This window comes from Neodiprion fabricii, chromosome 1 (genome assembly GCF_021155785.1).
Source record: "Neodiprion fabricii isolate iyNeoFabr1 chromosome 1, iyNeoFabr1.1, whole genome shotgun sequence".
Classification (NCBI taxonomy): Eukaryota; Metazoa; Arthropoda; class Insecta; order Hymenoptera; family Diprionidae; genus Neodiprion; species Neodiprion fabricii.
This window is the reverse complement of record NC_060239.1, coordinates 616,445-636,352: the sequence shown is the minus strand read 5'-3', so window position 1 is coordinate 636,352 and position 19,908 is coordinate 616,445. Positions and strand designations below refer to the sequence as shown.

Sequence of the window (19,908 nt, the reverse complement as noted above, 5' to 3'; positions counted from 1 at the left end):
GACATATTACTAGGTACATATTATTACCACAGCAGCGCGATTCTCCGATTATTATACCTAGATCCTCTGAACCTTAATTACAATGAATAAAGTCTTGCAGGTGCGGAAAGTAACCAAGTTTCAAAGTTTGAACAGCGTATACGTGCAGAACTCCGGCGGAAAACAACGGGTGGGGTGAAAATTTGCTGCAGCGTACGGTCCTCCCCGCAGCCGGGGGCACAGGTTCAATTTTCCCTCGGGTACGGGCGATTGCGCTTGAAAAATAAAATGATGACGCGCAACTATGAGAACGGACAAAAAGCGTCCGCAGCCATTCGTTTGGTCCGATCGCAGAGGGAACGGCTTTCCGTCCCTGCACACCTGCGCCCCGTACACGCACGTATGCCGATGTATCGACAGTTGTATCTAATCTCGTTACATTAGCGAGAGCCAACTGCCAGAGTAAATCTTGGATCCCTATAACTCTGCGCTGAAACTGCAGTACAGGGATTGTCCTGGAACCATGGGGATTCAAGCCCGGGAGAGTCGTTACCCCGGTTATTCGAGCAACGCGAAATGCGGAAATGCGGTATCAAGATCGGATCGCAGGATCTTCGATGTTGCTCACTCGGTACCTACACGCCGTTATTGCACGATCGATTGGCTTAGAATAATCAGTTCGGAGATTCATCCGCGACGAGTCGATGGTGCTGCGTGCCTGCGGTAGGGGTGGCAGTAAATCGAGGGGTGTCGATAAGCCCGGACCAAGAAGCGTCTTGTTCCACGTTTTACAATGCGAGGAGCTGGAGCGCAAGGTGTCGCGGATGGCTGCCGGATGGCTGCCGGATAGCGGGCACCTTGCCCTCGCATCCGTAATTCGAGCAGAGGAAACGTTCGCTCGGACGATTCCGTCGACTGATGACAACGTCACGTTCTACGAGGAGGATCCGTGTCCTCGAAGATCTGAGCTTTGTCCCGGGTCCACTTGATCCGCGCGAACCCCTCGCGGATCGACTAAGTATCGGCCATCAATTAGACGCGTTCGCTCACTTCCCACTAGCTGCTGGACGACTATAACGCGAAATTCCCCGGTGATGCTCTCGGGCGGATTCTCTCATTAACAACATCCGGGCCAAAGTGGACGCCGAGTTTTTCAACGCCTCAAGGCCTGATCGCGGCTAAACGAAAACGAAACCCTTTCATTCTCGAGGATTCATCTCAAGTAATTCACCTCACGCGGGTGTCTATAATGTTTCATCCTTAACGATCCGCGGTCCGTGGAATGCAGGGCGTAAAAATGAATGAAAAAAGAGACTGCGGGTGGGCGGCGGTAAAAAGATAGTACAAACAGAGAGATCAAAGTCAGTTGTAATTACAAGTATACACAGCGAGCGACTCGCGTCCCGTCCCCGAGTTCTAGTTCTCGCGGAGTGTTCCAACGAAAGCACCTCTCCGCTTTGACGACGGTAGTCGAAAGCCGCGTACCCGCCGTGCGGCACGCCAAGAATCCTCGAGCATCTCTGCATGTCGGGTACAACGCGACTTTACAGTCAACCCTGGCAGCACAGCCGAGTAGGCATCTCAGCCACCGAGCACACACATGACATACTCAGCGATATGTTATATACACGGCACTGCTGACGCCCTCCATCTTTGACATGCTAACCGAGTCTGTATACGTACTCGGTGTACCAGAACCGAGGCTCGAGGAATTGAGTATCGCAGCGCGGTGACAATCGTATAGAGTATAATTGTCGTGGTCAATACCATGAACGATTGCAGAGGAAGCCCATCCTCATTCGTAATTCAGCGATGGTTATAAAAACTGAAATCCACAGAGTAGGTATGTATGGAAGGAGAATGACAAGGATCGAAATGTGCGCCAAGCCGAGTGCTCGGCTCGCGAACCGCTGGCAATTCAGTGCGCATAGTAAAAACGAATTAGGTAGACGCAACCCTTTTTCTGAAACACCCAAATAGTTGGAATACCCCTACTCTGATTGGCTTGAATTCTAGAAAAAGGCTTGCGTCTTGGCCAAGTCTCGATGAATATCGGTGTGCGAATCTGTATCCGGAACCGACCTTGTATACCTAACTAGACAAAAAGGCTTAACCGTTACCTAGAATTCATATTCGAGGCCTGCTTAGCGCCCATCAGGTGTGTAGCTGGTTTCCACCGTACATCGCTCGACAGCTTGGGGTTGTACGAAACGCTCGCGATGGTAATACACCCGCGTAAATAGACCGAGGTTCTACCCGACGTACCTACCCCCAGAGGGCATGTAGAAGGTTTTCCTGTCCAATGTGTTCGAGGGTGGAGCTCGGAAGCGAGCTTTGAGGACCGTGAATTGCTGCTTACATTGGCAGAGTCGTGGAAACGTGACGCGAGAACCGGCTAACTCAACGTGGGAAGAGGAATAAGGGCCTTGGAGTATTTGGAGTGAGAGCGAGAGAGAGAAGGAGAGAGCGGCGAGTCGAGAGGCTGCAGAAAAGGAAAGCAATGCAGGTCACCGGGAATTTTTTGCGCCGAGTTTTCGCAATTCCATCTTACGGGTTTTCGCAATTTTCGCCGCAGTTTTACCCCGGTCAACCGAATTTCGCTGCTGTATTAAGATCAAGCCCAGCATTAAGCGTGATGCATTGTGACGTTTATGGTTGATTTTTAAGAAATTTTACGCATCGAAACAAAAAAAAACACACACAAAAAAAAGCGAAAAACTTATTATTCTAGACACAAGGTGTAAACTATAAAGAAAATTGTCCAAACCCGTTTTTCTAGATCAAAATCGGTCAATGTCGTTTTATTATAGAAATTTCGAGTGAATTATCCTGTTTTTATGAAAACTGTACATACCTTCTTCATTGTTTGGCAAATGAATAAATCTGGGGTGTTTATATGATATAAATAAAATTGCAAATAGATTATTTTTAATCATTCATTCTTCCAGCCATTCATTCGCAAGATTAAAATACCCCTTTTATACATACATAATGCTCATTGTCAAATGATTTTTTGTGATCATTCTTCTGTGACTAGTCTTTTCTTCAATCAAAAACAATTTTTGTTTTTTTGGTTTCCCTCAGTTTTTACTATTCTTTATTGTTGTCTAAGACGGTGCGCAATTTTCGTTACACAGATCTCATTTTGGTATATGGCTTTTCACTTTTCATTGTCATAAACTTGCCAAACTTGTAATGTTTTGACTCACAGTTTTAGAAAAAAATGTGACTAGACTTTGTTTAGTAATAACGAAATTTATGTTGAAAGAAAAGAAAATTGAACAGATGACAAGCGAAAGGATAAATTGAAATATGAACTACGAGGTACTAATTCGATGTTAAGTCTTCGGCGTCTTCTATTCAAACTCTTACAGCGTAAATATTCGATGAGGTGATCCATCCTTTTATTGCTCTCGTTATAAATTCGGTGGGCGGCGTTGTAAATCGATTTTGATCTCATTTCACGATCGCTGTGTAGAATACCGAAGAAAAATTAAAGCAGACTGCAGAACCGTGTATACATTATACTCGTATAGCTATCCTTGATTTTCTTGCTCTCTTGTTACGGAGGCAAAAGGAGGCGATTCAATAAAGACTTTCGCAAGAACTGGGACGTAAATCACGACAAAGGTGCCGCTCGAAAACACGTATATAAATCCGAGATTTATCATTGTTCCGTTATTTCCAATTTCGCTTCTCTCGTAGTAATACGAGCCGTAATATCTCACACTTGTAATATATTCTATCAGATTTCGATATATTATATAGGTATAATGTAATATATATTTTCAGGCAGAGTATCAAACTTAGAGGGGGAAACAATAGGGGCGAAGGGGGAAGGAGAGAGGAAAAGCGCTGGATCATATCGAACCATCAATTTTAAAGGCTTACCGAATAAAATACTCGTAAAAAGTGATAGGAAAATTTTCCTCACTGCGAACTGGACCGAATCATGTTTCCAACCAACCAAATCTTGGCGGTATAGGTATGCACCTTATCCTCTCAGCTATTGCTACGTGAATTATTACCCCATCCAGCTGTCTATCAGACAATTAATGCACAACCCCAAGCGCAGCAGAGGCAACTGACGTTGATAAATGGCAAAAATACAGATTCGGTTTCGGTGGAAAATTCTAAACGTGTCGAATTCGCGTCTTGTCGGAACTTATTTCTCGGAATCGGTTGCATCACGTGCTCAGTCTCTCTTCGCACTCGCAAATCTTCTTCTCCGTTCCTCTCATCCAGAATAAACGACGCTCAAGTCGTTAAAGTTGCATCGATACATCTTTTTTCTAATCGTTATCTTCTTTTCTGCGTCCGTCGGTTTTTGGCCAAGAATTTCAGTAGTATATTAGTATCGTTTCTGCGCACAGATCCCGATATCGACATCGTACAGACATTTCAATCACTTGACCGCTCGGACACAAAGCGTTCTTACTTAGGTGCGGTTTTTTTCCGGATCTGTACGAAGAATCGGCCTTGCTATACCACTAATTTCACTCGAAGCATAAGGGCTTGCGGAGTACGTCATCGGTCGTACGCGTTAAATACACAGCTGAGAAATTCGAAAAGACACGGCGGCGTGCTGACGGGATGAAAGCTTTCAAATATCCGGAATAACGGTGGCTGGCGGCTGCCAGGATAGGTACGCGCAATATCAAACGGCAGATATAAACCTACCTATATCCGCAGGAGCAGAGACTGCAAACCGCTGCACTGCAACTGCGCGGACCAGTAGTTCCCGATCAAATTTACGACAGGCAATGTCCGATATTATCCATTTGTCTTTTTGCACGGCCGGAGCTCGGTGCCCCGATATCTTCGACCGTGCAATTTGTTTGCCAATTTTTCCGAGCCACCGAACACGCGGCCACCGCCACGCCGTTCAACTTGTTTTTACTATTTCGACTCCATGCTTTACGCTCCAATTTTCTATAAATATAATAGATTTTTAGAGCCCGTGCAGCAGCAGGAACGGCATTCGTTGTTTATCGAGGTTGAAAATTAAATCGGCCTTGCCCATTGATGTTGCACAACCATTCGTACGCACGTGTAGGTGTAATGTATCCCCGTGCCTGACGAACCGTACAAATTACCAACGGCTGTTCGCGTTTTCAGTTCCATTTTGGGATTCCATTTGCCCCTAAAGCTCCGCGATTCCATTCGTATTTCACCATTTTCCATCGACCGATCGACGTTTACCGATACCCGTCCCACCTTGGAACGAGGCAGAAAACAAAACGAAGCACCTATATACCTAAAAATTCCTCATTAATATCGCCCGCGAAATAGTCCGGATGAAATTTTCACTCAACCCATACGAACAGAGTTTTTCGTTTTTATCCCAGCATTTATTTAATTTTTTTTTTTTATTCCCATCTTCAATTCAGTCGTTCGGCTTCAGATACGAATAAATTTCCCGCAGCTTTCGGAGGGCGATGGGGACGGGAATGACTCGAGTTTCGAGTTTCGGCTGACGTGCACGTATAATGTAGTATGATATTCAATGTCCGACGACGCCGATCGCCGATTCAATGCCGGGCCGCAAGAACCTGACAAAGAGAAGGGAGAAGGGCCGCGTCAGCGGTTTCCGAATATTGCGGCCCCCTTAACGGCCGCGCCGGACTATCCGCATGGAAACACGGAATACTCGCGCACAATGGAATACATACGCGCTGCGATCTATGTCGAATACGTGCAGCTAGGGAGACGCGTCCCGGACGGCCCTCGAGCTGACTCACAAACTTCCGGGGCGGCCGGTGCTGCTGACGTAAATCTGCAGCGAGATCCTCTCCCTGCTGCAGGCTCTTAAATTCGCGGAGCCCTGCATCAGCTACTCACCGCCAATCCTAAGGAATATGCGCCGCTTGATGGCGGCTCTTAACCCTTTCGGTCAGGCGAATCAATTTTTTTGGCATGGAAGTGCAATTGCACGTTTCCTATGTATTTTTCGAGACTGAAACCGTACGTGATGTCAAAACCAGATTAAACCAAAAACGACCCCTAAGATGGGGTGAAAACAGGATGAATTATCAACATGGTTTTACAAAGTGGACTTGAATGACATTTATATAAATATTTACTTTGAGACAGTACAAATTTAGGCCGGAAATAGGAGCAAATCCCAATACTATCTATATGCATCCCTAGGGTGGGTGAAAACTACCCCTATGCGTTGAATCTTGTAAATTTAATGTCCATTCTGAGATCTCTGTTTGTCAAGCAATGAATGCCAAGCGTTTTTAGTATACCTACGTTTATTATTATCAAATTTCTCCGCTAACGAATTTCGTTCACGAAAATACGGTATCTTGTGCACATGTTTATTTATGAGGATTAGTAACAATTACAGATTCACGAAAAATCCTAATCATTCTTAAGTTTAAGAATTTTCTTTACCTGAACATGCAAGAAAAATGTACAATTTTACATGGAGTATAAAAAAACGAAGAAAAGGAAAGGTTGCCACTACAGTGGCTTCTGTGACTGAAAGGGTTAAGTTCTGTTCACCGGTTCGGAAATCATAACCATTTTCGACCAATCGCGGTGCCTACCCTATTATACATATATACTTACCCCGTGTCAAAGAACCTCGACGCCACCCTTTCCCCCAGCCTCATACGAGAAGGGGCATAAAATCTTGGTAAAAATTTATTCTTGAGCTTGCGAGAAGTGTTTACCGTAGATAGATGAGCACTTCGCCATTCCATCGTCCGAAAGGAAAAAACTTTTTCCATCAAACTACACCCATGCCTGTGCGATGGCTATGGCTACGTGTATTTGGCGAAATGGTATCGATAACGGCACACGCCCAGCCAGCAACCATCGTCGTATAACCTGCAAACTTTTCGACGTCTCTCTACACCGAAGTTTATATTCCATCACTCGTTCAACTTTTCATCCATCCCTCGCCATTTCGACGTTTGTTAATTGCATCAAATTCAGAACGCGGATCAGGGATCTGTCCTTCAAACTTTGACACGCGGATTTAATTTTATCCCATCCATTTCGACAACCCGCCATCATATTTAATCCCACAAGGGTAAATACCTGTGGAGGAAATACAGATGTTTGACCGTTCGAAACGAACGGTGAACAGATTTCCTTGGATAGAGAATAAAAGGAAAATTTGCCCTCCGGCAAATTTACATATATATAGAGATAACGCTTATGCTTCAAATACAGCAAATATGCTGCACGTTTGTAAGTTCAAGGAATTCAAATTCGCCGGAAAATTGAACGCTTCCAAACTTCGCATTATGTCAGAATTTCATACGCACATACCCATATAGTAGTAAAACAAAAAATCGAAGGAAAAACAAGAGACAGGATACCTGAGTTGAATTTGAAATTCAATAAACCATAATACGTATACCTCGGCGTCGCCGTGCCGTGCCGATGGGGGTAGACATTAGAGTAGAAGAGTGGCAGAGGGTTCGTATTGTTTGGCGAGCATTTCGACCTCTTTTTTATACATTTATTTCGATCCCTGACCCTTTAAGTGAAGCGATCCAAGCTCAGAACAAACACAGGACATCTGCGTTAAGTGCGGAAAAGCGTAAAATTTTACAGCTGAACCCAGTTCTGTAACGCGAAGCATAAGGGGAAAAATTTAGCAAATTTAAAAATAACCAAAAACTATTAAACCTCAATATGTAGTAGCCTTTCAAATGCAATGATAATCGCGCGAGTGGATCTTCGTGATACCTAAAAACTATACAGTGTGATATAATTATCGATATGCCTTATTCGAGAACTGCGGTAGAAACTGACATTCGATTTTGAATCCTCGCAAAAAAAATATTGTAAAGATTAGCGACAATCGTTGTTACATGCTTTTATAAATACCGAAAGGGGAGGATTTGTATGTTTGTTTGGGTACGTAGCGAGGGGTCGAATCAAATGAACAACGAATAAATGAATGGTAAACGTTTCATTTCGACGAAACATCGGAGTGCAGGTGTCACGTTCCGAGTGGCCAGCGCGGCTACAAAACGTACGTTGCAAATTCATCAAGCTCAAGCTAGAAAAGAGAGTTACCAGTGAAACGTGTTGAAATCTTTTTGGAAATAGAAAAATGTACTTCAGCTTTATCCTCATGATTCTGTTAAGGTATTGGGGGTTCAGAGTATTTCATAAAATTTACATTTTCGGACTTGACCACCCATTTATTCTAATGAACATTGGAACGTTTGGCTGCTAATTCTGGTTGCTGGCTTAAGCCTCGTTGCAAATCGGGCGTGAAATGTGGAAAAACGGAAGTTCAAATTCACAAAATGCCGTTCGAATTTTATTCAACGCTTGTTATCATCACGGCCATCTACTTTCTACCTATATATGTTACACATTTATATAATACGCTACAATGTCATTCTGCGTACATGTATCGCACGATTGTTGCAAGAAACCTGAAAAAGGCTGCTTTCAGTCATCCCTGTGATCTGACCCCAGGGGATGAATGAAGCCAATCTCGCTGAGAATGCATATTAGCATGAACATGAAGTAAATGCTGTAGAGCATGAAGCCGTAGGATCGTCGGGCGAGGTACCCGGTAGTGGTAAGGTAAGAGGCCGAGGCCATGAGCGAGCACAGCAGAAAGGCTATGCACCCGGGGCCCATTGCGCTGGCTCTTACTTGAGTTCGCAGGTCATCGTGTTTTGCCGCAGCGATTCCGTAGGTGAGACCCATGCCCAAGAGGGTGTTGAACAACGGCCCTCCGAAGCAGGCGGCGAACCCCATTCGAGGATAGCCCCGCTTTGCTATCGCCACGTTTGATATGAGGTCTGAAACAATGATAAAACGGAGTACTCCGTTCCACTTTGATCCGACGCCACGTCAATCTTGACGGATTTATATGCTAATGTGGCTGTAAAGGTAGAGTGAATCTGTCTTGAGGATTTTGATTTATTTTTTTTTTTTTTTTTTATAGATCGTATCTCACAAATCCCCCTTTCCAGCTTCTCCAGAGGAGTCCAGTGATCCACCGATAGAATGGGAATGAAGGTGAAAATTCTCAATGAACTGACCGGATGGATTTTCATGCAGAGTATGTACATGTGGAGGGACAACGTTCCTTATTCTCGAGAATTTTGATGACTCACCACCGATGCTGTTTCCCCATGCAAGAAACATCATTCCCAAAGTGCTGTCGGATATTTTCAAAGCGGTCCCTATTGTGTGGAGAACCGAGTAGACTTCCTTAGCTATCAAATATACAACTGCCATCGCTGCGAAGAATCCCAGGAACGCGAATGCCTGAATTCATTACTGAGTAAATCGCCTGTTCAAGACATTTAAACTTACGAAGCTGCTAATTCCGCCTCACGTTGTGAAACTTCGGCACTCTGTCCAGGTCAGTTGTAAGGAAAACGAACATCCCGCCGCTGATCCCGAGCACCAAAACCAATCCGTACAAAGGAACGGGACCAATGGAGTACGACCAAACTGAATACCTCAAGACAAAATACACACGGTTAGCTCATTACTCTGTCTGACTGTTCGATTGCTGACTCATTAATTTCGAAAGTAGATCCTCGTTACCGTCAAATAGAAAAGTAATGGCTACAGGCGTGATGCAGAGCTGCGTGCAGTTGAGGAGCTTCGACCAGCCTCGTTTCACCGCGGTCTGATTGACCACGGGGATCAGGAACTGTAGGAAGGCCATAGGGATTGCTCGAAGGATTATGTAAATGCGCGTACACTTCGAGGCCTCCGACCAGTCCTCCATGTTCATGGGCGAAACGTCGAAGAGGAATTCTCGAAAGAGTCCCTGAGGTCGGCGCGAAGCGCCGTCGTCGATGCTCGAATCCTCCGTCGTGTCATCTTTGGCCAAGGCATTCTTCCGCTCAACGTCCAACACGATGTCTGAATATAACGCACGGATTCAAGATGGTAAGACTACCGTCGCGTTCGGAGGATGCTCTTCGGACCGTGCAGTTGATCTTGGCTAAATTGACGATCGAAGCGAAGAGATTCAGCGTCGTCGAACTTACCCAGTTTTGATTGTAATCCGACAGCCTTGGCGCGTGTGGGTAGCCGTGGGATGAGAGTTTCGTCCCGGTTAACCAAGTAAGTTTTCAACACGGTGCGGTCGTACAGGCTCGGTATTCGATCTGAATTCAGAGCTCAGTTAGGGACATTTCTGTCACGAAGGCTGACGGAATCGGCAGGCATGAGACTGGATCGGTACTTGTGTCATACCAACCTTGTGTCACGTTTTTTCTATTATCAATCATCTGCCCAATGACAACGACGACGATAAATCCGACGTACACGAAAATGAGACCTTGGAATAACGAAGAATAAGATCCGTTTTACGGGTTTGGAAAAAACACTTGGAAGAACGTACTCATGGCTTCCCATATGTGAACGGACTCGTCGCCGATAACGTAGGCTATCCAGCATACGGCACCGACGTAGAACGTGGTGTCGCGGATGTACGGGCGAAACTTTACTCTAAACGGCTGGACGACGGCTATGGAACCGGCTATGACCGTGGTAACGAAGACCCCGGCGCCAATGAGCTCGTTGAACATGACGACCGTCTCCTCGGCGGGAGCGACGAGGGCCGTGAAGATGTCGGGTGCTCCGTTACCGAAGGCGAGGATCGTCACCCCGGCGATGTTGTCCGAGAGGTGCATTATCTCGGCGATTATGCTCAGAGCGGGGCAAAAGCTGTTTTGAGGAAAATTTTCGTCAAGCCACATGTACCTAATCTGGGGCGCTTTCGCGTCTTATGCCATCCCTTACAAGTTGTCGGCGGTAGTTCCTAGGATGAGGAACAAGTAAAGGAGCCACAGCATGTACAGAATAATTCCAAGAGTGATTAACGCCGTGTTCTCCGACGAAAATGCGCAGAACAAACCGGGTATGTACTGTATCGCCGCGTCCGTAAGGCAGTCTTGCGTTTCCTTCGTCCACTGGCACCTTTCTGCGGCTGGGATTTGCCATACGTAGCCGCAATCGTCCTGAAAGAGTTTCAGAGAACAGTGTGCTCTCGCGAATGCCACAGTCGTCTACCAAAGAAACTATTTCCGCCGACGAATTCTTACCTCATCTATCTCAGGGCCACCATGTCTGGCGATAATCGGCGGAAGATCTGAGGCCATTTAAAAATGTTTTTCCCCAAACTTCGCAGAGACTACAACCTACAACCTAACCTTATAACCTTTCAGCTCGATCATTACAGTGCAAGCGACATGTCGATAAAACAATACACGACGAATGTACCAAACTTATGATCTTTTCCTTTTTTTCACTTCTCAAACGTTTCAAAGTGAAAATTTTATAAACTGGATTCAACGTTACACAACGTTCTCAACTAGCTACGTGTGCACATTTATTAAGTGCGAGAGACGACTCTGACTACCACAGGTTTTTGTAATTTCTAGGGTGATTTTATTATTTCGTAGAGAATTGCGAAGTGTGTGCAAAGCGGAACAGTGGAGAATGAGAAGTGAACTTCCGGTTCTCGCTTTGCCTTTGCATAGCTGCACATTTATAGTAGGACCAGGCAAAGATACAATGCAGAATTATGCAGAAACTTTTTCTACTAGCTAACCAGCTATCACTTTGTAAAATACAAAGTTACGTACGCGTGTAGAAATAAGCATCGTGATGCTGCGCTCGTTCACATACCACGTCTTGGCTGAACTTCCCGACAATTGCAGACATTTAGGGTATTCTGTCTCATTCTTATTGGCTTTACATTAACAGGAGTTTCGACTTGGGCAGGCTGCGGTTCTTTATTTCAATTGGCAATCAAGGCAAACACACAACATTTGAAAACACTTCTTATGTTTACGAACAAACAGCTTCTTCAATTCTTTTTCTTCTTATCTTCGACTAGACATTTCCGGCGACGAAAAATCGCGCATAAAAGTTTATTAAGAATCCAGAAAAAGAACACCAAGCCAAATAATACGCCGGCAACAACATCCAAGAGTAGATACTGATACCAGGCTAGCTCGGATGCTGCAGTCCTGAGAGCCCTCGGCCCGTGACGTAGAATATACTCGACCCAGAAGACGGCTTCCTCAAGTGGAGCCTGCGGCCGGTCGCGAAATCTCCTCAAGGCTTGCCTGACGTGCTCGGTGTACCTGAAAAACAGGGTAAGAAAAGTCGGGGAAGCCCGAGGTTGGCTGAATCGAAAAATGCCATCAAGATCGGGATTCACTTCACCTGTTGTCGGTCAGCAATGCCTTCAAGTTCCCGTAGATATTGTCGTGGGATGGATTGTAGAAGTCCGTCATCAGGGCGTAGCCCTGCTCCACGCTATGGGCTACGTTGGCAAATTGGTCCCCATGAATTGGCATTCCGAGAATCGGCACTCCGCAGTACACGGCCTCCTGAGTGCTGAGGAGCCCTCCGTGGCTGAAGAAAACGCGAACGTTCGGATGGCCTGCAAGCGAAAAGCAGAAATGTTACAATATAATCTGTATTAATAGTCGAAATGGAATTCACCGCGAATGGCCGAGGAATGGCTGAGGGAGGGGGAAGGGAGAAGGGGCAGCAATTTCGATTCTCACGGCTGATTGGATCATCGGCCGTCGGGCAAGATCAAAGTTTGCAGATTTCTCAAAGGGTACGGAACGATTGGATTACACGTTATACACACGTATACATATAGGTATATATGTATATGTACGTAGTTATGTTTTCAGTGGGACGGCAAGGGTGTGGGGGGGACATACAGAGAACTGAGAGCTGCGGCACCCAATCGAAGCATTTCACGTTTCTCAGTAATTGCGGCATCTCCCGTTCGTCGCATTTCCATAGCACGCGCTGCGGGAGTTGACCGAACGCTTCCCGAAGAATAGCCAGATTCTTCGGCGGAAACGTCGTGCTATTCAGAACGGAACCTATGCTGAAATACACGACACCTTCCACCGCCGAGTCCAAATATTCCTTCAACTCTCTCGGGAGCCGGGCCGGACCGGAACTCGGAATGTGTATACCGCCGACTTCCTTCACTCCAGGTGCCATGGCCCGCGGGCTGGTCACCGAATGATGCCCGTTTACGAGAACCAGACCGACCTTGGACCGAAGAACGTCGAGAGGCGGGAGGTCGGGGCCGAAGTAAGACTTGGCGATCTCGTAGCTCGGCTGATCCGAGTAGAATCTGTAGCCGATCTTTAAAGCCAGAAGGTAAACCGCGTTAAGGAGTCTCTCGTGGAAGCTCATGTGGCCGGGGTATCGGCTGAAAAAGTGTGGAATGTAGCTGGGATTGTCAGGATTGGACAAAGCGTCGGGCAGCCAGGGCATGGCGATGCTGGAAGTGACGCCGACGAAGGGGGTTCCGAATTTTTCTGCAAACCCCAGGAAGCAATCGGTCCCGAATATCTCGAAGATCGTCAGATCGAACCGCTCTTGGTATCCAGAAGCTCCTTAACCCCGGGATGCTCGAATACCGGCCTGCAGATACCGACGCCGTTTTTCCATAAATACTTAGCGTTTGTCCATAGGGTGAAGTTCTCTACTACGCCGAGGTCCATCGAGCCGATCCTTGGAGGTAGGCTGGCCGAGATGTCAACGTCGGTAAGGTTCGGGATTTTCACCTTTTGAGGAAAGTGCGACACGACTCGAACCTCGTGTCCTCTTTCCGCCAGCCTTTTCAGGAGAGGCTCGAACGGAACGTAATGACTCTTGGCGTGGAGCGGCATTATAGCCAGGATCTTCGAAGCTTCGCTAAAACACTGCGAACAACTTATCACCCACAGCGAAAATACGAGGTATTTCATCCTCTGAGCCAGCCAGCAAGCTTGTAGAGGTTTCAATATTGCGTACACGACTCTCGAACTTCGGCGACACAACTGCCGGTAGCTTTGCTGCAGTCCACTGCAGTCACGCCTGGCTTAACCTTGAATACAAGTTGGCTGGAAGCGAAAAGTACTTTGCGAATAAAGCGAAACAGACGTAATATCGCTTATTGTTAACTCGATGCATAATTTAATACACCAGAAAACAGCTTGTGCCAACTGTTCAAACAGTCATGTTTATAGATGAGTATTTCTTATAAAATTCCGAAATTTCAGTGAGACTTTTACCATAATTTTTTATATTGAACAAAACATTTCTTATACCGAATATCCGAAATTTTACTAAATAAAGTCTATTGAATGGTCTTCTATATTTTTGTCTATAACGTACAGAAAAATGTGTTTAAAATAATTATAAAATGAGGGAAAACTTCTTTTCGCTTACCATTTTTTTTTTTCGCTATATATCTGTTGAAAATTGAAAAACATGTCATATAAAGCTGAAGAAAAACGATAAAGAAGTCCAAACGACAATTTTTATAATATTGCATAAATCATTCCCTCATGCACTCTGGAATATAATAAGGGAATGACGAATTCGAATAAAAGCTACAGAAAACAGTGGTACACTACCTCAAATTTCTTTAGCATTTTGTGTATGCATATTACTCTCCAAAATGCAATTAAAAAAAAATTAAAACATGCACATGTACTGATTTTCCTCGATATACGTACAGTGAGATAATGATAAAGAAAACTGTAACTTTTAAATAACTTCAACTTAATACTTTTCTGCACAAACACAATACAGATTAGGAGTGTTGCCAGGTTTTACAAACTTAGGGCTGCGTTCGCAAATCTCATTCGATGCGATCACAAATCGAATATTCGTAACACGGTGAAGGAATGATTTTATTTTGCGGGACATGTATTTAAAATTGACTGGATGTATGTAAATAAATTCGATATCAAGATCCTCATATTTTTGCCGATAAAATTTCTCAAGAAACTTATCATTCTTCAAGGGACTAGCATCTTAAGTACGAATCTAAGGCGGTTAACGTTTTGGAAGTTATCGGGGTCTTGAGGTATGAAAATCTGATGCACGTAATTAATTCTCTTTACGCATATAATTAGCTGTCGATACATCAAGCGGATATCCATAAAACCTCCATTGAATCTTCGTCAGCATGTAATTAGTCAAAGACGTCACAGCGACGAGTTACTTTGACTCGTATCAACCAGCGTAGGCTGGCTCTTTACAGAATGACAAGTTCCTTGGAACCGAAATTGTATTAATAAGTTCTTGACTATAAAATACAACAATGACAGTGAGAAGATATTATACCCATACACGTGGTATTCGAGGAATATTATTAAATTCACTGAGCATTGTGAAATACATCGCGAATATATTGAAGTCTGCAACGAAATCGTAGAAAGTGAGAGAGAAAGAGAGAGAGAAAGTCAAAATACCGAAATACCGACTCGAAGTCGGAGAAATTTCATCAAAGGAGCAATTCCCTTTAACGAAGATTATACAACGAACAGTCTTTCGACGGGAGATTGACACTCTGCGGAGTAACGCGTCGCGTCGCGGCGTCGGTTAGAAATTGTCAGAAGTCAGAGAAGGAGGTCTAGAGGCAGTCACCAGCCGACCGGCAGATTGATGGCAAGCCACGGAAGGGCTCCGCACCCTCGTTCAAATTCGGTAAGTCCCCTTTTCCCGGGGCCCCGTTTCCACCCCAACGCACAACGAGGCCGCATATACACCGGCCGGAAAACAACTTTCGTTTCGGGCGTCATTGACAGAAACTACAGCACTTGGAGCTGGCGGGTTGGATTTAGGCAGGTACGCGACGCACAGCCCATGACATACCGATAATGCGACCCGGGCTTTCAGGGAACCATGGAGCACACGGGCTCTCGGATAATTTCATGGCGTTTAAGCTGCGCCTCTACGGACGATATCTTTCTTCGTAATTAATCGCCAGGCATTACTCGGCCCAGCTGCGCTCGCCGAGGAAGATACTAAAATAGCGATTCGCCAGGCAGGCAGGCAGGCAGGCAGGCGAGGCAGCTCGCGGTGAAAGGATGCAATTAAGCGTCGATTGGACGAAACGGTAATCGAACCACCCTGACAAGGTATGCCCAGGTCTCGCCTGGAGACGACGAAGCTCCCCGATAAACCCGGCCAATTGGCTCGGGATCGGTGTAACAACAACCCTGCATCGAGACACTCTCCCGGAGCTTTTTCTTCGTCGACGACATCGTCTCAGCTGGCAAAGGGCGATCCTCGACTGCATCCGAAGATTTAGGGTTGTTGTTGTCGCGGTGCTGTTCGGAGCCCTTCTAATCGTGCGTCTCTTCCGATTTCCGTACATGCCGTGACTCCGTCTACTCTGCTACAGACTCCGCCCTCCTTCGTCTCCCCGCCTCAGACCCGGGCTTACAGCCCTCGGTAGCATATATCAAGATTTCCAGCAACTTTTCTCTGAAACTCTTACTCCACGGGGGACCATCTCGTAACTAGATTCTCCCTGTAATCATGTTGCGAAAATAAAAGAGGTGCCTTGATTGGTTTCCTCGCGAAGTAGCCCCCAGCCTTCCAGCTCCGGGTCTTCTTCTCCTTCCTCGTGTTCCTCCTCGCCTTCTTCTTCAAGTTATTTTCACCCCGCGATTCCTCGTCAACGCTCGTGGTCAGAGGGAAGATAAGCGCGCTCATCTCTTCTTTCTTTTTCTCCTCCGCGCTCCTCCCATCTACAGGGTGATTCGTTTTAATTGACTCTGAGATTTAGTTCCGAGATAACGTTAACGCTGCAACATTCTTTCGGGAAAGTTGCGGACGGTGGTTCGATAAGAGGGACATTCGGCCGGGCAATATAAGGGATCTTTCATATCTGTTTTCGTTCCCTCCCTTGCACGTCTAGCCATAACTTCGGCGACTAATGAACAGACATTGAGCTTCCGCTTTCCCGTCCGAAGAAAATAACCCACCGACTGATCCACGTATTCTTGGACGACGAAAATAGCTCGCGTCTTTTCACGAGCCGTGTGACTATCATTTAGGCACGTACAGGTAGACCGGATCACCCGAGGCAATTAGACGCATCTCCTTGTGTATATATTATTCCATTACTTCCAGCAGCTCCTTTTGTCCCTCGCGATTTATCTTCCATTTTGACGAACCCCGCGGCTCGTCTGCATACCGGATCCCTGGGGAAACGCGGCACGCCAGCCCGGGTATCTCCGGAGAGTCGGTCTTGAGCGTTGCGACTCGGGACAGGAATTGTTAAATGAAAGTGAAACAATGAAAAGCAAAGCCTCCCTCAAATTACTCGCCCCCCATCGTTTGGCCGGTCTTTGACGCGGAAGAAGAACAAAGGCCTGGTCTCGCACAATCTACGAATCTCTATTGAGTTTGGGGCTGTACAGCCTCCGGGAGCAGGGCGGCTGCAAGGAATAACTTCAATATGACGGTATGAAATGTTGGAAGAATCTGCCGACAAGTTTGGCAGAATTTGCTTTTCTTTTAATTGCCGTTCGGGATGCTGAATCGGAACGACGGTTACTCTGCACCCATGCTTGGGAGTCGCAATGAAATTAGCAAAATGAAAGAGCCGGAAAATTCAAGTAGACAAGATCTCTCCTCTCGTACAAGTCCGTAACACTTTAGCGGTCGTTTAATTTACTTTGTTTTTTTACGTCTCACTGCCGTGGCTCTGTAGGTCCTGTATGAAAAAGAAACGGCTGTAATTAAAAGAAAATTAAAACTGTCCCCAGAGCGCGTTCCACATCGTCGTAAACCGTTAAAGAGTCGTAAAACAAAGTCGAGTTAAGCCCCGATGTTGGAGGTTGGAAGTCGACGGTTCGAGGCTCGTAGTAATAAATCTAGGCACGGAGGCGAGGTGAGCTAATTTTCCGACAGAATTTCATGGAGCAATGCGAGCAAACCGGCCCGCAGGAATGGCCTTATCAAGGCTTCGCGGGAGTGCCGATGCGACGCGACCAAGAAGCGAAAAATAAAGAGTCCGCGACTCTGCTTGACAGGTGAAAACTTCCCCGGATTACTTGCCGGATATCATTCTCCGAAAATACTCCGTCGCCGAAAATCCATTAGCTCTCTTCTCGAGGACGAGGGCGCAAGACAGGTGCGTGGCAGGAGAGGTCGGCTCCCTCGTCGCTGGTTCGCCGCAAACAGAAACTTGGCTGTTGTTCCAGCATCAGAGGGGCTTGTCCATCATTAGCATTGCTTAGACAGGGCTTGAGTGCAGGGTTATACGAAAGCGGGGCACGTGCCTCGTTAGACCGCAGCCGGGAGGCGACGTATCCTGCCGGCCAAGGATCAAGCCTGCCGTCAGGTAACCTGACAACAACCAATTACCGAGAATTCTTGTATAACGATTCGCACTTTAGGAACGAGCATCGTCACACGAAATCTGCTAAAACCAGACGTCCAGAGCTCGAGCCGAATCAACGTTGTTCAGGGACTCCGGCCGGTCCGAGTCAATTTCGGATATATCGGAAGTTTGGCTCGTTTGTCTGTTTGTTTGCGGTTTGCGCAAACAGAGACGATGATAGAAGTGCAGAGTTGTCCGATGTTGTCTTTGTCAAAAGTTTACAGCGATCCACGGAGTGCAGCGTAAATATTAGGTATACTTGCATGACGGGGGATTCTCGCCCCGATAATCCATGTAATGGAGGAGCGTCGCGTTTGATTGCGTCCTTGATGGAAATTGCTTGTCCCGTAATTAGCCGTGTAAATTGGCCGTCCGCGGCAACGGCATCAGAACCATTGAAATTTGTACAGCCGCAGGAAATTGTACAAATTTAAAGTTGGCGAATGTTTAATTTAGTAAATAAAGCTTAAATGCAAATGTCGTCAGAATGGACGAAGTACTTAACAAGATGGAGCAGGAAGTACGACGAGGCTGGCTGCACGGTTAGATGGCGACGCTGGGGGGCGGGGGGGAAGTCGGGAAGGGGTGAGGGGTTGGGGGTTGGGGGTTTAAAACGTATACTTGGCTGGAAATACCGCCGCGAGAGTCGAGTGCCGAGGCCTCGCCTTCCTTGAGATAAAACGGAAAGTATTTCGCTTGGAAAATAATTCCAACTTCCGGGTTGCCGCCGCCTTTGTTGTGTCTTCGTCCATATCGCAACCAACCGGCGCTCAACTTTTCCAAGTAAAGAGTAGAGGAAAAAAAAAAACATCGTTATTTATCGTTATTTCTTTTCCCTCCTTCCTTTCTTTATTCAACTTTTCTCGCTCGCCATTGCGATAATCCTTTAATATCACGCGTAACGTGGAGGAAAGCTCACCCTCCGCAACTCGGAATACTACAGGAAAATTTCTTAATATGTATTTCGGTCTTCATATATTTCGAAGAGCGGTTCGCCTGAACTTACTTGCAATTTGTAAGACGGTACCGTTGTCACAATTCACCGAACACATGAGGCGGGGTATGATTAGTAAAGGGTGAAATTTAATGACAACAATAGGCTACGGGAGACGCGGTACTTTGCGCAAGCAATTTAATTGGGACTAAGTTTGTGCTTTAATCAATTCACGAGATTATATAACCGCCACCTTATTCCACCGTTTGCTCTATAGGTATATAAAGCGGGAGGGAGAAACTTTGTCTTACATTTATTCACCCTTCGCGAATCAAAAAGTTTTCCTCAACCAAACCCGTGCAGCTTGCCTCCCTGCCACTCCAGCGTTATCTAATTATACAACCGCGAGATTATTCTCAACGGATTTATCAAGGATTCACGAGGACCTTGAAAATTCAGGTCCAATAATAAAACATCATCGAACTCGCGGTTCTCCTACACATTATTATTATCCGTTTCTTATTTCGCAGTGCTTTTTTCTCCCTCCGTTTCCGCCTCGTCTTAAACCGAGTGGACGGTCAGTCGCAAAAGCTGTGTAAGACCTCTTTCGTTCGGCACCCCTTCTATCCGTCCCTCCATCGCGAAGATATTCAAGGCACGCACCCCCGTGTGCAGCCGCGTCGTGACGCCCTCGTGAATCCCGGGTGGACTTTAAAGTGGGCGTATTTGTAGTTGTGACAAAGCATCGGGCGCTCTTAAAATACCGCATTTGCGGTAAATCGCGTGCCCCAGGCATCGGCATCGGCGAGGAGGTAACGGCTTCGAGTCCCCGCGAATG

At 46.1% G+C, this 19,908-nt stretch overlaps 1 protein-coding gene and 1 pseudogene across 1 annotated transcript; both read right to left on the bottom strand.

Moving 5' to 3' along the window:
* Window positions 1–8,403: 8,403 nt before the first annotated feature.
* Window positions 8,404–11,087, bottom strand: LOC124180493 (putative sodium/calcium exchanger 7). Its single transcript, XM_046566093.1, has 9 exons — window positions 11,031–11,087; window positions 10,729–10,946; window positions 10,328–10,653; window positions 10,184–10,264; window positions 9,972–10,091; window positions 9,520–9,843; window positions 9,305–9,423; window positions 9,081–9,234; window positions 8,404–8,762 (listed from the first exon to the last, which is right to left on the bottom strand). Exons 1-9 carry the CDS (start codon window positions 11,085–11,087, stop codon window positions 8,404–8,406), a joined length of 1,758 nt encoding a protein of 585 aa, XP_046422049.1.
* A 617-nt stretch (window positions 11,088–11,704) lies between these two features.
* On the bottom strand, window positions 11,705–13,834 carry LOC124178537 (annotated as a pseudogene).
* Between the last annotated feature and the right edge of the window lie 6,074 nt (window positions 13,835–19,908).

Excerpts from the sequence above, each read along its gene's own strand:
- LOC124180493 (XM_046566093.1), bottom strand. The coding sequence starts at position 11,087 with ATGGCCTCAGATCTTCCGCCGATTATCGCCAGACATGGTGGCCCTGAG. Across the intron at positions 10,654-10,728 it reads GGAACTACCGCCGACAACTT|CTTTTGCCCCGCTCTGAGCA; the intron begins GTAAGGGATGGC and ends TCCTCAAAACAG. Across the intron at positions 9,235-9,304 it reads GAGTGCCGAAGTTTCACAAC|GCATTCGCGTTCCTGGGATT; the intron begins GTGAGGCGGAAT and ends TAATGAATTCAG.